The 18372-nt window shown below is 41.7% G+C and overlaps 1 protein-coding gene and 1 pseudogene across 1 annotated transcript in view; both read right to left on the bottom strand.

Annotated features, from left to right (window-relative positions):
- Positions 1 to 8126: 8126 nt before the first annotated feature.
- The window catches only part of LOC126284456 (mucin-5AC-like), a 68002-nt gene continuing 57756 nt past the window's right edge, over positions 8127 to 18372 (bottom strand). The window contains exon 4 of the mRNA XM_049983377.1: positions 8127 to 9732. Within this exon, the coding sequence (XP_049839334.1) occupies positions 9570 to 9732 (163 nt within the window). The 3' untranslated portion in view covers positions 8127 to 9569. The remainder of the gene's footprint in view (positions 9733 to 18372) is intronic.
- On the bottom strand, positions 12119 to 12236 carry LOC126285626 (5S ribosomal RNA; annotated as a pseudogene).

Genomic DNA, 18372 nt, shown 5'->3' with positions numbered 1-18372 from the left:
CGAATTCACATTTTTCCAAGATATCTGTAATTCCAGATTCAGCAAAAATAGGTAGCAAACTGTTTAAGATACGATTATGTTGTTCTCAAGAGGCTTCTGCTATTAAAATAACGTCCACGTACGAGGTGACGTGTCGTTTTAAAACCTCAAGTGATATGGAATGTTGCCCACGAATGAATGCTGCCGAAGAAATTTTCAATCCAAAAGTTTCCGAAATTGACAACAAACGCCAAAACAAAGAAAATCCATATATTTTCTACGTTCTGGATGAAGTTCAGTGTGATAAAAGCTGGATCTGAAATCAATTTAACACAACACTTTTACGCCATTGAAATTTTGAAGAAATTTTTCCAACGTTTCCAGCCTGTCTGTTTCAGGAATGATTATAGTATTTATTTGGAATCTAAGACAAGCGTGATCGATCCGTTTTTCTTCTCAACAACATGTAATGGATTATTGCATTAGCTTACAGCTGGTTAAATAATGCATAGATTGTATTTCCGTTCTAACACGGTCTCTATAACGTGTCGGAATTACGTACGGTCTGACGCAAAATTTTGTGTGTTTACGAACACGAAATTTGTGCCGAAATCCTTTAATTGTTCCTGTTTTGTGAGTAAAAACTGTGGAAAGTGATTGTAAGATGTCCAGTAGGTCTTGCCTATCAGTCACATTACAGTTCTCAATTTTTCAATTTTTTCTGAATTAAAACGTTAGTGTTTAATAAGTCATCAATATCATATTTGTAGTACTTGCAAAGTGATTATTAGTGTCAAATCCCGTCGAAAGTTCCAAACTATAAAGATGATTGATGTTCTAGCGATGGTTTGAAAGCCAATCTTCAAATTTCAAAGCTATTTACTTACCTTCTTTCTCTAAACTCATTTCAGCATCGTGAAAGTTTAAAATTGCGTTATACTCATTCAGAAAATTTACTCCTAATATAATCTCCGTCGATAACAATGGAACAATAAGAAATTTCATACTAATTGTGGCTTTGACAAAAGAGTTCTAGGTTAGTATGTTTGCGCACATCTACACTTTTTCCAAAAATTGCACCTTATAATTTAATCTTACGTGTGGGGCAATTGCTCGATTTGTTGCATTTATTGAAAGCTGTTTCACTAATTTACAAAACAGATCTGTCGGAGTCAAGTAATGCCGTAAATTTAATGTCATTTGTTGTGATGTGAATTACAGGATATGCAATATTGTTCTGTTTCATGTCATGTCCCAGGAGAAAAATGTCCCAAATGTCTCCCATTTTCACCTAACTGATGGTCATGGTAACTATGTAGTCAGCTTCATACGTACGTTTCGTGGCTGCCTGCGATGTCAGTCATTGTCTATTATCTCTTCGTTGTCGCGCTTCGTTAATGGGATTTGGACGTCTAATTTCTACAATTTCAACTTTTCGAGAGGGCCGTGCCCTATTCGAATCACGCCAGTTCCGATCAAAGTCAGGTCTGTTGTCATGACTATAGCGCCTGTCGTCTTGTTGGTGATTTCTGTAATTTCTTTCTTGTCGATTAAGTGGTGGAGAATATCTCCCAGAATCGTAATTACGAGGTGGACTGTTGCGCCTGAAGTCATTTCGTCTCCCTTGATAATAATTATTCTGGTTCCCATATTGTCTATTTCTACAGTTGTTTCTGTCATAGTCATTACGACGGAAATGTGATGTTTTTCTGTAATTATTGTTATTCTGCCAATGGTTGTCTTACGGTTGGTACCTGTTGTGGTAACGAGTTGCGTTATAACGGTGGCCTTATCGTGTACAGTTATTGCTTCTGTTTTCTCGAAATTGTGATGGGTGTCACCTTTATTTGCTGTTTTTTCCTGTTTTCGCATCATGCGATTGTTCTTGTCGATATCCAATACTTGCAGAACTCCTTGAAAAGCTTCGATATCATCTTTACACCGGCTCGCCAAAATAACGTCGTAAGTGTTCAGGAAATTCAATCAAGCAAATGCGAATAAATTTCGAGGGGTGTATGGGTTTGACAAATAATGATTCTTGTGTGACATATCTTCAAAATATTTTACGGGGCTGGAAAGTTCAGACTGTTCGAAATGTTTCATCTTTATAATACTGTGTTTTACTCGATCTTGGATGGCCTGGGACCAATATGCAGAAATGAGAAAATTTATGAACCCAAGCTTGTGGATGTATGTCACTACTAGACATTCTTGAATGTTTTAAATTTATACATTGTGATGAAGAGCTTATAGTCAAAGTCATCGTGTCTCCGAATGGCAAATCGGTCATTGTTACGATGCGTCGGCGGTTCCATCTCAAGGCTCGGTGCACCCTGACGACTACTTTCATGATCTAAGAAATACCATTTATTATTAGTGTGTGACTTTTCTGTATTCCTGAATCCCTCTTCCCGTATCCTCTGAAATATGCAATTCTTGTATCACCTGTGCCGACTGATCTTGTACTTCCCGTATTTCTTTTTTATGTTGCGTTTTAATTTGTTTCTGACTCCATTTAAATTTCCTAATTTCTTCGTACTCCTCTGTGTCAGTAAAGGCTACCTGTATTGTATCATTCAGATCATCATCTACGTTCGGCTACTTTTTCCGATCATGTGCTGAATTCCTCCGTGGTTTTTTCTGAACCAAGTTTTACAGTGTCTGTGTGTGTCATAATCATATCTACTGTGTCCCTTAAGTTTTCCTGATTTTTTATAAGTTGCGCGACCGTATCGATAGATGCAACACAGTCAATTTTAGCCTGCATAGTCTCGTAATTATCGTGTACAATCCTCTGCAGTTCTTTTATTGCTGCTTCATGGTTCTGTAATGTGTCTTCATGTAACAAAAAAATAGGCTGAAAATGCTATCAAATTTTTGTTTTAACGTCTTTAGAAATGTTTTGATATTTCGATTCGATTTCGTGTATCTCAGCGGTTAAATCTTCCTGTGTTTGTTCAAGTGTTTCTTTAATTTCGTCAATTTCGTCTAACTTTTGAAGTTTTTGCTGTGTTTGATTCTGATTTTGTTCCATGGCGTCTAAGTTTTGAAGTCGTTGCTGTGTTTGTTACCATGTTTGATCAAATTTTGGAATTAATTGCAATAAGAGTTATTAGTGACTCAGACAAGTCCCTTTATGATTTTCGTCAGTGCGTTTCCACCGGCAGTATTCGTATTTGGAGAAGCAGAGATTGTATCTTGACTTAGTTGAGATAAGTGTATGGATACAAAACCTAAATCTATGGTATTTGCAAGATTTTGTTATGTTACTTCGCATTCCTACGACGAACTGTTACCGACCGATCGATCGACAGTAGTTCCCTGTTCACTTATTGTTTTAATTTCTACCCCGTTATTTACTGTCTGTTTCATGTCCGTACGCACTATTGCCAAATTATTGTCTTTAACATTTGTCAGTACGTTACACGGTGGTACTAATAAGCTATGTTCGTCACTTGCATTTTCTATTTGCTTTGCAGTCTAGTGTTAGGCTTTTCACTCATCATGATTATCACACTATTTTGCACAATAATACACAAAAAACAGTTTGAAAAGTTAAAAGAAGAAGAGGTACTAAAGTAGCACTGAAAATAATAAATAAATAATTACTTGCACTGCGAGATATGTAGTGCAAATCCACATATATACCACAACTACTTTACTCATGATAATACAGTACAACAATAAGAAACTACAACCACAAAGGAAATATCTTGCATACAGTTACGCACTAGCAGTAAACAATAACTAATTTATTAACATGTGCTTTATTCAAACTACTAGGAAATCAGAAGATTCCAGTGAAGTATCCTCGGCTAAGGGTCGACAAGTTAAACTACTGAGTCTTTACTTCTTTTTATCGTTTAAACACTGACTTTCATAACTTTCCCTGACAAAGACAATCAAGCTTAACCTTTTCATTTACTACTCACAATATACATGCCCAATGCAATCTGACTGCTATACAGTGGCAAAATGACGTCCAATAATTAACACAAAAGAATGGTACTGAATTACAAGAACTCCAAACACTAATAAAAATCCAAAAACATATGAAATTAAACAAATCTGAAACTATCTCGAACTCTGTCATTGCCTAAACTCATTTCAAACACGAACCTCTCTCTTTTTATAAGTCCTTTACCTCACATAAAATCTTCATAACACGAACTACAGCAATTACACCAAGCAGCAACTACAGCCAGCTAAATAAAAAGATTCTAACTAATATAGACTCTAATTACTAGGAGGCATATGGTTATCAAAAGAAAGATTATGTTGAAGAGAAAACAATGTAATTAGAAAATTTTACCTTATTCATATAACAGCCAGTTCCGAAAGTTATATAGTTGTCAATAATTCCGCTGCCCAAACGTTACCAACAACCATCCTCATACATTTACTTTCAGTCTCACTTAACAGTGCATCTCCTACCAACACAGAGTCTCCAGTAAGAAAAAAGGAAGGTAAATACACTTCTCTATCCACTCGCTAACTGCCAGTCCGACCACAGACTATCTTGCCAAGGGCGCAGAGTGCTGTCAGCGATATTAACACAGTCTACAGCACTACCAACATACAAGCAGGCAACTAACACCTGTAAGAAGGCGGATCTGATGAAACCTCATGCAAATTTGCATAAGCTGAACATTAATTAACGAGCTACGTAGATGTTATGTGTAAAAGTCTGTGAACAATGATAGTAGCCTGAAATGTTAGTGGATGTGAACCCAAACCGTGAGATGCTATTTATGTGATCCATGTGTTATAGGAAGCAGGAACGCTAGTGGAATACCCATTACAGACAATATTCAAATGTACACATGGCCATTCAAGGGGCCAATATTGCGTCCCCATTCTTATTTGTCATTAACATTTTTATATTTGTTGCGAATTAATGAACTGAGTGACTTGAAAAGAAACTCACATTTAAATTAATAACTGTTAATTCTACGACATGTTGCTTTAGAGAAAATGAGTGACAACTGAGATTTGAGATAATGCACTACGAAACAGTATATTTATAGATGTAACCCCTAATATTTCGTATAAATATATATAAGCGTCATTGTGATAAGTCTCTCTCGTTGATATTCTTTCTACGGCGTTCTTTCTCTGACTCCATCGTCGTCATAAGATCGCTCTGAGCCTTCCAGATCAAAATGGCTCTGAGCCCTATACGACTTAACGTCTGAGGTCATTAGTCGTCTAGAACTTAGAACTAATTAAACCTAACTAACCTAAGGACATCACACACATCCACACCCGCGGCAGGAGTCGTACCTGCGGCCGTAGCGGACGCTCGGATACAGACTGTAGCGCCTAGAGCCGTACGGCCACCCCGGCCGGCCTTCCAGCTCGATACAACTGTACAATGTATTAAGAGTGAAAGAGATGTTTGCTTGAAATGTTATGTAATGCTTTCATTTCGTGGTTGTAATAGCCTTGTGTCAAATAACAAACCTTTAACAGTAATTATAACACGCTGGGTAGTCGAGACAACGTAGCATCGCAGGAGCTAGAAGACAGGCGGCATTACGCTTAAAGTTTGAATTTGATACTTTTCTTTAAAGTAGCGCAACGGCTTGTGCAACTGTGTAACATTTCTATGGAGGAGATTTTATTTACATCAAAACAAGTATGTGTACAATAAATGAGAGATTTTTCAGCTGGTTTAGCTACGCACCAACAAAGACATAATTGCAGATAATGTTATAAAAGAAAGTTGTGTGGGACTATGTACTGTTAAACCACTGTCTACATCGACATCTACATGGCTACTCTGTAATTTACACTTAAGTGCCTGTCAGAGGGTTCATCGAACCATTTTAATACTACTTCTGTACCATTCCACTCTTGAATGGCGCATGGAAAAAAGGAACATCTAAATCTTTCCGTGCGAGCTCTGACTTCTCTTGTCTGATAGTGAGAAATATCTACAATAATAGTCATTTAATGTGGCATAGTTGAATTTCTTGTGCGAAAACAGTTACTTTACTTAACGTAGTTACGGACACTTATCGTCATGAGATAATTTTTTTCTTGGTCATTGTTTATAATAGCATTTACGTCACGCAATCGCAGTAATTAAGATGCAAGTCTCAATTCATTATTATTACATATATTTAGCTAAGAACTGTACTGTAATTTACGTGGTGAACAGAAGCGCTATACTCAGAACTCCTGCAATGTTTTCTGAGCAGTTTCCAAACAATACTTAGATTTATTCAAAGAAAATAATAAAAGCATTTAATCAGAAGAAACTAAAATAATTTTCAAACTCGTCACCACAAGGATTGACCTCACTTGTATAAAGGGAGAACATTAGTAAAAACCGACAAACTGCAGGGACGGATTCCTGAGTGGAAATGAAGAAAAAAAGATCCTATGTCCGGAAACGGATCGTTGCCACCGTAGGCGTCATGTTAGGAGCAGAATGGTGCAGTATTCATGTCTGAAAAAAACCGGCATGGTGTCACTGTGTAGACTTCCCTGGGCTATCACCATATCAAATTCCTGTCCGGTTTTCAGCCGAATCAAACCTGCCGTCTGCATACAATATTGCCGCGGTCCACCTGCCAGCTATCATCAGATGAGAAAAGTTAAGCCGCTCTTGCCAATAACTGATTCAAATATCAACCTTTACAAGCAGCGAAAATACGAAACCGTATGCCCTAAAGTAAAGCGCAAGCGCTGAATTATTGCTGCTGCCCCCTGGCGATAGAAGATTTGCAGCACCTGCAGAGGTGAATACTGCCACCGCAGATTTGTCAAGTTGTAGTAATCGCGTAAGGCGATTCTTCTTCAACACAGCTGTTATCGACGGTACGAACAGTTTGGCCAAAGTATATTTTACCGCATTCACATGGTATTTCGTAAACGCCAGGCTTCGTGAAACCTAAATCATCCATAAGAGAGTGAAAAAGTGCTCTAGTCTTAGCTGTAGGACGGAATATACATCTGATTTCATGTTTCTTCAAAACCCTGTGTATCTCGGCAGGCACGCTCCAAGCATTTAGAGGAAAAACCACAAAACTAAAAGTGTCTTTAGGTGATTTAGGTAAAGGTCAAAACTCAAATGCACGTCGAATCAGTCTGTCTTTATACCCATTATAATTAAACACGTCCTTAAGATTTTGCAGCTCTTGGCGTAAATTCTCAGCATCCGTGATAGCACATGCTCGTTTGACCAAGGTCCTTAGGACACCTCTATGTCGAAACGGTGGATGACAGCCGGTAGTATGTAACTATCTATCATTATGTGTCGGTTTCCTATAAACTCTGTGACCAAGAATTCCGTCATCCTTTTTAGAAACGAGTACATGCGAAAGGGTAACTTGCCTCCTTTTCAATCTCCATCCTCAATTTTATGTTAGGATGAAGACAATTAAAATTGTACAATAACCGGTGCATAGAATCCATGTGGTTAAACTGGAAACATATCCAGAATGAGTGTGCGCTGTTATGAAACTTCCGAGCAGATTAAAACTGTGTAATGAACCGAGACTCGAACTCTGCCTTTCGCGGGCAAGTGCTCTACAATCTGAACTACCCAAACACAACTGACACCTCCTCCTCATAGTTTCAGTTCTGGCAGTAACTCGTCTCCTTCCTTCCAAACTTCACAGAAGCTCTCCTGCGAACCCTGCAGAACTAGCACTCCCGGAAGAAAGGATATTGCGGAGACATGGCTTTGCCACAGCCTGGGGGATATTTTAAGAATGAGATTTTCACTCTGCAGCGGAATGTGTGCTGATATTAAACTTTCGGGCAGATTAAAACAGTTTTAATCTGAGAGAAAGTTTTTGGAAACATATGTCAGCACACCTCAAAAACCAAGTCTCAAAGCACCCCATAAAAAGATTAGCGACTATGGGAGACAACGGACTCCCCGTAACCACAACGTCAAACTGTTCAAAATATTTGCCACTGATTATAAAGTAAGTGGATGTCTAAACATGACGGTAGAGCTCCGTCCTTTTCATATCAAGTTTATCAGTAATTAAAATAAATGACATTTCAAGAGGGACCTCGATGTGGCTAGAATTATCTGCCAGTTTAAACACAGCGGTACATTTCGAACTGCAACATCAATCAACAGACTCTAAGTCGAATTACTAGCTCTTATTTTCTTTTCATATTTGATTATTGCAATTACATTAAAGGGCATCAGTCCCCATTGAACAGTGACCCAGATAGCACAGTGATGGACAATAAGCTGTCCTCTATTACAATTTGACAGTTTAGATATCAGCTTAAAAGTGTTTTTCATGTGCACTGACTTTATTGGTGCTGTGACTGCTATTTATTGAATTGTGCGACTTGGGTTAGCTGCTTATTTAACTTTGTTTTCGTTATTGTAGTCGGATAGCGTTGGCCAATTGATTTTTGGGGTCATGAATTTGTTTATATCAACTCATAATTTCACCATAGTTTCACCATTTCAGTTCTTGCTTGCACCAGCACTTCAACTACAAATATAGCGACAAGCCTGGTAGCTTACACACATTCAATCATTTCTTATTCTACAATAAATACATTTTGGTTCAGAAAATTATGAATGAGATTTTGATATAAATAATACACAAAGTTTTCGCTTCACGTAGATTAGTAATTATATACATTAAAACATAGACAATGTTTTGAAGCTCAGACAGACACTGCTTATTACGTTAATAATTGGGATGAGATACACTTCCTGATAAGAGCAAACATTTCTTGTGTTTTATTTTACGGTACTGAGTAGATTGCTGTTTTGAGATTAAGTCCAAGATAATCTATGTGGTGCAATACTTGGTTACAGTAAAAATGAGGGTACCGTAATGGAAGCATAAACGGCTTTAGAACCTAAATGACAAATTAGTTTCGCTTTCTACAAACGCCGTATAGCTCTACTAAAACCAAATAGGACAACTGACATGGGGAATAAAGGCACTGTGTCAGAACTTAAGAAGAACTCGACTGCCGGTAGTGCATCTTACAAGTGAGAGCTTAATTGCTCACGAATAATTCCGATGACGTGTTCTTCGCTTCGCAAGTAGTGCAAAATATTGCGGAATCTTCTTAATGACGATTCACATCCCTTTGTATTTGGGAATAAAGGATTACCTGTAAGTTATATTCCTCTTCACACGAATAATATTTTCCGCTTCGACATCACCTGTACGGGAGTTACTCAGTTCCCGGACACACTGCTCAGGCATTAATAACAACTTTAACACGTGGAAGAATGATCGAAATATTATGACGAGGAACACAAATTTTGTGCGAATGTCGCTAAGAGGACCAATAAAGGGGAAGGATAAGATGAAGCAATGTTTTCTGTGGTTGCATTATGTCTTCACACGACTGAAGTCCTTGATAAGTCTTTGTGTTGATTATTGTTTCTACTTGTATCGAGAACATTTGAAATGCGTTTGCAGGTAAACGCGTCTACCGAGCGCTGGGCAGACCTAGACGTGGCAATACCCACCGCCTTTTCGACCAGGAACAGGTGTGCTTCGACACGTGCTCAAATACCAGATGACTCGATGTGCAGGAAGAGCTGTTACCCCGAGACCAGACATCTAGGTCGCCGTTGAGTATAGGTCTCACGAATCGCTTGTCCTATAGCCGTACTCGTCCGCGACGTAGGAAACGGTATGTTGTCTTCCAGTACCGTCCGTGTACGTGTAATAGCCTTGCTTCACGAACACTGGTGCACCTCCACCGGCAGGGACCCTATAAAAGCCCTCCTCGTGATGCCCTGGCATGCTGAAACAAAACGGAAACATCGATCAGTGTGGCAGGGTAACAGCGCATAGTTCACAGTTCTATGTTTGAGATTGAAAGCCAAGATGTGGAAACAGCCTGTATTCAGAGAAGTGACGAAAGTCATCGGATAGCTATATGCACACATAGAGATGACGGTAATATGGCGTACACAAGGGTTAAAATTGCATAGCATTGACGGAGCTGTCTTTTGTACTTAGGTGATTCACGTGAAAAGTATTCCGACGAGATTATCTCCGCACGACGGGAATTAGTACACTTTAGATTGGTAGTTGGAGCTAGACTTGTGGGACACTCCATTTTGGAAATACTAACTTTCAGGCTTTACCTCTCCTCACTGACAAAGCAGCGGCCGGTTGCCTTTACATAATGGCCGAGAGCAGGAGCGTTTGCGGGGAGTACTCAGTGCTAACAGACAAACAAGAAAACCTCATAAATCAATGTGGAACGTGCGACGAACGTATCCGTTAGCACAGTGTACCGAAATTTGGCACTGATGGGCTATGGCAACAGACGACCGACGCATGTGTCTTTGCTTGCAGCATATCGCCTGCAGCGCCTCTCCTGGGCTGGTGACCAAATCGTTTGGATCTTAGAGGACTGTAAAACCTTAGCGTAGTCAAATAAACAGTTTTCATGTTGCTGAGGACCAGTCATACAGTACCTCTTTTAAGGAACACGCCGCTATTTGACTGTTTCATTGTTTGTTTAAGCAGAATCCATGAGTCGGCTTTTCGTGTCATTTTCAAGTATTTTATTTTATGCCTCCAATATGTGTTAAACACATGAAATGAAATACTTGAAAATCGCATAAAAGGTCGAAATTAGGGTTTTACTTAAATAAACAATAAAACAGTCAAATGGCGTTGTGTTCCCTTAACAAATACTAGTCAAATGAGTCCACGTGTCAGTTGTTAAGAGCTGATGGTAGGGTTCGTTGTGACGCAGATCCCACCAAGCCCAAAGGGTCCCAAATTGTCAACAAGGTACTCTGCAAGCTGGTGGTGATACATAACAGTACGGGCTGTGTTTAGATGGAATGGACTGGCTCATCTGGTCCAACTGCATCGATCGTCGATTGGAAATATAGTTCCCGAATGAAGAGATACCAATTATGACTGTGCAGCTTCTCTAAAATAAAAGATAATTAATTGCAACCCTCATTTGCCGACTGGTGTTGTTGATGTACCTCGATGGGGACAGCTGAAAATGTGTACCCCGACCGGTACTCGAACCAGGGACCCCTGCTGCCATGGCAGACGCTCTATCCATCTGAGCCACCGAGGACTCAGATGAACAGCGCGACCTCAGGGACTTATCCCTTGCACTCCTTCCATGAGACCCACATTTCCAAGTGTCCACAATCTACATATGTAATATTCCTAATAGATATTTGCCCATCCACTTATTATTCGCGCCAACTAAGGTGATGGACGATTCCCGGAAGAGTTCGGTCAACCTCTGCGCATTGGCACAAAAGAAGTTCAATGGCCGGGTAGCCTTTAACTATATATATACGAAGATAGTAACTGTTCCCGAAAGAACAGATACCAATGATGACCGTGCAGCTTCACTAGAATAACTGGTAATTAACTGAAGCCCTCAGCTGCCGATTGGTGTTGTTGATGTACCTCGCTGGGGACAGCTGAAAATGTGTGGTTATGTTCGGCTTCCTGGAGACCATTTATAGACATTCATGGACTTCATGTACCCAAACAACGATGAAATTTTTATAGATGGCAATACACCATATCACCGCGCCACAATTGTTCGCGATTGGTTTGAAGAACATTCTGGACAATTCAAGTGATTGATGCGGCTTCCCAGATAGACCGACACGAATCCCGTCGAATGCTTATGGGACACCATCGAGAGGTCAATTCGTGCGCAAAATCCTGCACCGGCAGCACTTTCGTCGTTATGGACTGCGATACAGTCAGCATGGCTCAATATTCCTGCAGAGGACTTCCAACGACTAGTTGAGTCCATGCCGCGTCGAGTTGCTGCACTACGCCCGATGATTTTTCTCTCTTCAGTGTATATCCTCTTTGAAGTCACAGGACAAATTCAATGGATGTTATTTCCTCATGTGCTGGCAATTTCTGGTAAGTTCCTATGGGACCGAACTGATGAGGTTACCGGTCCCTTCGCTTACACACTACTTAGCACTCCGTCTTCAGGCCACAAGAGGCCCATCGGGACCATCCGAAGGCGGTGTCATCTTCAGTTGAGGACGCGGATAGGCGGGGCGTGTGGTTGGCACACCGCTCTCCCAGTAGTTATGATGGTTTTCTTTGACCGGAGCCGCAAACTATTCGGGCGAGTAGCTCCTCAGATGGCATCACGAGGCTGAGTGCACCCCGAAAAATGGCAACAGCGCATGGCGGCCAGGATGGTTACCCATCCTAGTGCCGGCCACGCCCGACCACGCTTAACTTCGGTGATCTGACGGGAATCGGTGTATCCACTGCGGTAAGGCCGTTGCCTTACACGCTACTTAATCTAACTTAAACTAACTTACGCTAAGGACAACATACACAGCCATGCCGCAGGGAGGAATCGAACCTAGGACGCGGGGAGCGGCGCGAACCGTGGCAAGGCGCCCAAGACTGCGAGGCTACCCCGCGTGGCTCCCTATGTCTGCCTGTAACCGTGTCCCTAGCTCTAGTCAGTGCTTTCTGACTTCCTCGGTTTTTGTCTTACGTATTTACTTCATTTTCAGCATATTTCAAAAGCTTCGACTCTCACCCGGTTTTCTACAGTCCACAATTAACTTCCTACTGTAAAAGTTTGAGTCGCGTACACATAATTTACAACATACTTGAAAATTATTGAAATTACAGTGGTAGAAAGAATGTGTGTGGCGTCTGGAGTAGGAACAAAGTATAGCATAATTCCTTTACTTAGACCAGAGGGGTCATTCTGACAGATTTTTTCGTCAGATACTTATAGTACACACTGCTGTGGAATCAGGTGACCAACTGTCATCCGTAGAGACACGTCTGTTTCATCGCCGCGTTTGTTCTCGTTGATGCTACGTCCCGTAATGAGCGGTTTTGTAGTTAAATAAATTACAGAAACATTCAAATACTCTGTTTGGGTAACCAGAAGCAGATATGGTCAATCTGCAGAGGAAGCGTTGGGCCTCCTGCCTTGTTACCTTGACCGAAGAAACCACAAAAGTCAGGTTTGTTTCTGTCTATGATGGGGGAAAACTGGTATGCCTTGTCCAACATAAATTGGTTCCACATATTTCTGCAGTTAACAGCCATTAGTGTCCCAAACTACTAAAACCATTCCGTGGTTCACCATCTTCAGTTTTCTGCTGGTTGTGTGTCATTTCCACCAAAGCCTAGTCAATGGGAAAATAAACATTGCAGACTTTAACGAGAACACCCTGCTGTGAGGAAACAAAGATTTACTACATTTTTGAAATAAAATACTACATTCTAATAAGAACTTGAAGGAAGAAACTTTTAAAAACTTTTGGCACTTACTTCTTTCGACTGTTATATGCATATCCATTAAGCAGATCGTCCAGGACCTGAATCGCTTTCCGTCCGTGTAATTTCTTCCACAGAACACTTGCTTCCTAAACGGTTTCTAAGACTCTGTCATCCTTTTCCTCCTCTCCAGTTTATTGCTATGCTATGGAGTCCACTAACTTAATTTATTCTCCCATAAACCTCACCACCATTTCTTTTACACTCTCTATCAATTTTATTTTCTCCTTCTACGACATGTCCAAATTTGAGTTTCTCTCCACTTCCTGCCCTCCTTCACTATCGTGCGTGCCTAGGAACCGGTTAGTAGGATATTCCTGGCAAACCATATTATTAACCTTTCCTTTAACTCTAGACTCATAGGGTTACAGAAAATCGTCCTCTTAATAGATAAAGGCTATTTTGCCATAGCTATTTTCGATTTAATGCTTGTTGCGTCCATTCGTTTACTTTCTGTTGTGCTTCCTATATAATTGAAATCTTGTAGATATTTCATTTTGTGCCCTGTCATGTTTCTAGCATTTCTTCTCTTCCAGCTTTGTTTGCTTTCATTTCCTTTGCATTATTTCATCTGTACAATCTTCTCCGGAAGCTCCAATTTCCTCTACCCTTTCCTGGAGCTATTTTCTATCCCTGGCTACAATAATCGTATTACATGCAAATTTCAAACCCTAAGCTCTTCAGCCACCGTTTTAGTCCCTTGTTGCTTAATAAACAACGCTCAGTCGTATCTTCTACATACACTCCTGGAAATTGAAATAAGAACACCGTGAATTCATTGTCCCAGGAAGGGGAAACTTTATTGACACATTCCTGGGGTCAGATATATCACATGATCACACTGACAGACCCACAGGCACATAGTCACAGGCAACAGAGCATGCAAAATGTCGGCACTAGTACAGTGTGTATCCACCTTTCGCAGCAATGCAGGCTGCTTTTTTCCATGGAGACGATCGTAGAGATGCTGGATGTAGTCCTGTGGAACGGCTTGCCATGCCATTTCCACCTGGCGCCTCAGTTGGACCAGCGTTCGTGCTGGACGTGCAGACCGCGTCAGACGACGCTTCATCCAGTCCCAAACATGCTCAATGGGGAACAGATCCGGAGATCTAGCTGGCCAGGGTAGTTGACTTACACCTTCTAGAGCACGTTGGGTGGCACGGGATACATGCGGACGTGCATTGTCCTGTTGGAACAGCAAATTCCCTTGCCGGTCTAGGAATGGTAGAACGATGGGTTCGATGACGGTTTTTATGTCCGTGCACTATTCAGTGTCCCCTCGATGATCACCAGAGGTGTACGGCCAGTGTAGGAGATCGCTCCCCACACCATGATGCCGGGTGTTGGCCCTGTGTGCCTCGGTCGTATGCAGTCCTGATTGTGGCGCTCACCTGCACGGCGCCAAACACGCATACGACCATCATTGGCACCACGGCAGAAGCGACTCTCATCGCTGAAGACGACACGTCTCCATTCGTCCCTCCATTCACGCCTGTCGCGACACCACTAGAGGCGGGCTGCACGATGTTGGGGCGTGAGCGGAAGACGGCCGAACGGTGTGCGGGACCGTAGCCCAACTTCATGGAGACGGTTGCGAATGGTCCTCGCCGATACCCCAGGAGCAACAGTGTCCCTAATTTGCTGGGAAGTGGCGGTGCTGTCCCCTTCGGCACTGCGTAGTATCCTACGGTCTTGGCGTCCATCCGTGCGTCGCTGCGGTCCAGTCCCAGGTCGACGTGCACGTGCACCTTCCGCCGACCACTGGCGACAACATCGATGTACTGTGGAGACCTCACGCCCCACGTGTTGAGCGATTCGGCGGTATATCCACCCGGCCTCCCGCATGCCCACTATACGCCCTCGCTCAAAGTCCGTCAACTGCACATACGGTTCACGTCCACGCTGTCGCGGCATGCTACCAGTGTTAAAGACTGCGATGGAGCTCCGTATGCCACGGCAAACTGGCTGACACTGACGGCGGCGGTGCACAAATGCTGCGCAGCTAGCGCCATTCGACGGCCAACACCGCGGTTCCTGCTGTGTCCGCTGTGCCGTGCGTGTGATCATTGCTAGTACAGCCCTCTCGCAGTGTCCGGAGCAACTATGGTGGGTCTGACACACCGGTGTCAATGTGTTCTTTTTTCCATTTCCAGGAGTGTACATGTGAATCGAGCAGGGTATAGAAAATATAGTCATTTATTTCCTCTTAATTCTGTCGTACTCAGACTCTTACCCTTCATTTTAACTGCGGGCTCCAGGATCAGGTAGAACGAATGTATAAAGCCGTATGTGTTTCGAGTCATCTTACTTTTCTTTCAGTACAAACTAGGCTGTTTCCCTCGACTAAAACCTCTCTTCTACAACGATTTGTTATTTCATCCTCCATCCCTGAACCACCACTGAATCCTAATCGTGTTCAGCCAGATATTCCTATATTTTTCATTCGTCTTCCAGAATACGCAAACTTTGAAACGAGAATCAGTGCAGAAAACACGTAGCATGACTTCAGACGGCTTGAGAACGTGTTTCCGCCAAAGAGTGAGTGACGCAAGGGCATAAAATAAGACGTAAAATACCCTGAAAGTGTTGTAACCTTGTAAGTGCTCCATGAAACACAAGAGGTTGAATTAAACAATTAAGTACGCCATTCGATTACCGCTTCCACATACCCTTCTTACTATGTGACAGATTGACTGAGAACACTCGTTAATGTTGTATACAATGACGCCATATAATGAAGAGGAAAAGATATTTTATTTCATTTTCATTTCAGTGTTAATTCAGGAGATACTACGAAGGAGGAGTCTATTTCAGTTATACGCCATTCACGGCTGTCAACATTTTTGCGCGAATGGATCTACTGCAGAACTAGCCTGTTTATTCCGCTCTAATGGTGGGCGAAGATTAGGTTGGACTGTGGCAGTTGCAGATCAGAAAATCCGCAGAACGTTGTTCCCCATACGACGCCGCATGAGCACTAGAATATCGTGATTGCGCAGGTATGTTCCGTTTCCTAACTGATGTCACGGTGACGGCAGTGTTTCCGAGAACAAAGTGGCACTGACAATTTGTTCGCGATTATCTGGGCTCATTATCATCTACAGAAAATTGATTGAGAGCACCGGCTGCTGTGACCGAGCGGTTCTAGGCGCTTCAGTCAGGAACAGCGCGACTGCTACTGTCGGAGGTTCGAATCCTGCCTAGGGCGTGGATGTGCGTGCTGTCCTTAGCTTAGTTAGGTTTAAGTAGTTTTAAGTTCCAGGGGATTGATGACCTCAGATGTTAAGTCCCATAGTGCTCAGAGCCATTTGAACCATTTTTGATTGAGAGGGAGGAAAAACGAAGTTATTTAGGAGCAGCAGAAATGAGATTACTGACTTCAGTACTATGTTGGCTGCCTCGGAGCTGATGAAGAAACTTTGCTATCGAGGAAATAAAATAATGCATGAATCATAAAATAAGGAGGACGGACGAAACAGACTAGAATAAACTACGAATAAATTCATTGCCAAGTCATATTTGCTGAGAATGGGATTTTCACTGTGCAGCAGATTGTGCGCTGATATGAAACTTCCTGGCAGATTAAAACTGTGTGCGGGACCGAGACTCGAACTCGGGGATTCGAGTCTCGGGAGTTCGAGCCTCGGTCCGGCACACAGTTTTAATCTGCCAGGAAGTTTCATGTTTGCTAATATCAGACTTAGACCTTAGTTTGAGGCGGAATTTTCTGAGAACTTGCCCTAGGAGGTCGGAACTGCACGTGAGGTTCATGGATTGTGGGAAATGCGAAAAGTGGAGAACGGAAGAGTCTCAAATATGATGTTAGAATGTTGAACAATAACAAAGCGGAAAAGATAAATGTGTCAAGAGATTCTGCTCAGAAACGTGAATGAAGATTTGGAGACCAATCACTAGAAATAGGCTGACGGCTGTGCGTTAAGACACTAGGATATTGCCTACACAGTACTAAATAATTGTAGGGGAAGACGGGGCTTGGTACACATAAAATAAACATCTGGGGACGTTGGGAGTAGCTGTTATTGTGAGATGAAGAAATTGGAACAGAATAGGAAATCGTGGACGCATAATACCAGTCGGAAGACCAGTGACAAAGAAAAGTAATTTTTATCTTTCCGCCGTGCGCTATCGTTTAAAACTACATGGAGTTTGTTCTTATCTTTGCCTTAGTTTCTACGGGAAACACGCAGAGCCCTCAACAGCTGGCGAAATTTCGTTTATTTGAACATCGTTAAATAGAAACTTTCAAGTGCAATACACACGAGTGAATCCATAGACATTCGAGTCCCTTGAAACATATTTCACAATCGTACACAGAGCTTCAGAATTGGTACTGAACGCCAGGTGCACCGAGTGACGTAAAGTGTAGTGAAACAGGCGTTACTTAATTTCAACTGTCCTTCACTAACCTTTAAAGCTCGCTGGTGAAAGGACGCCATTCACGCCCTTAACTTGTCCCTCTGTACCTGCAGTTATTTTTTATTGTCTGTTGGTTCAAAGCTTTCTTTTACCAGAAATTTAATTAGTTACGCCGTTCACAGTTTCCATCAGGCACATCTCAGCAGTTGCACGCGTAGAGAACTAATCATGCCAAGTGCAGGACGTTATACGTCTTTCCCAACTTATACTGCTATTCAAGTATTAACGATTTTTACGCAAAAGTGTCGCAGCTGACCTGGAACGACCTAGAATATTACTTCGCACCAGCCTTATGTTTCTCAGTTACCTAAGCTTAGCTGCAACGAAATGGTCGTTTTTACATCCTTGATGTATCCATAACTGACTGCGGTCTGTTATGCTGAGACGAGCGATCAGAACCAGAAATAATTTTCCAGTTCCCGATTTGGAACGATGTGATCAAAGAAGCTATTTAATAATCTCGATTTCACCCTCTGCTTTCAGTTTGTTCTCTGTCTACTTTCCGAGTATCAAAAAAAAAAAAAAAAAAAAAAACTGAATATCTTACACCTTGTGAACATTTGTTGCCAATACCGTTGCTAAATTGTTTTCCACTCGTCTACAGCCAAATGCTAACACATCCTGGCGCAGGATACTCTTCTGGACACTTAATTGAAAGTAATTACATTACTTACGTTTC

This window comes from Schistocerca gregaria, chromosome 8 (genome assembly GCF_023897955.1).
Source record: "Schistocerca gregaria isolate iqSchGreg1 chromosome 8, iqSchGreg1.2, whole genome shotgun sequence".
Taxonomy (NCBI): Eukaryota; Metazoa; Arthropoda; class Insecta; order Orthoptera; family Acrididae; genus Schistocerca; species Schistocerca gregaria.
Note: the sequence above shows the minus strand (reverse complement) of the source record. Positions and strands in the feature narration are given on the sequence as shown.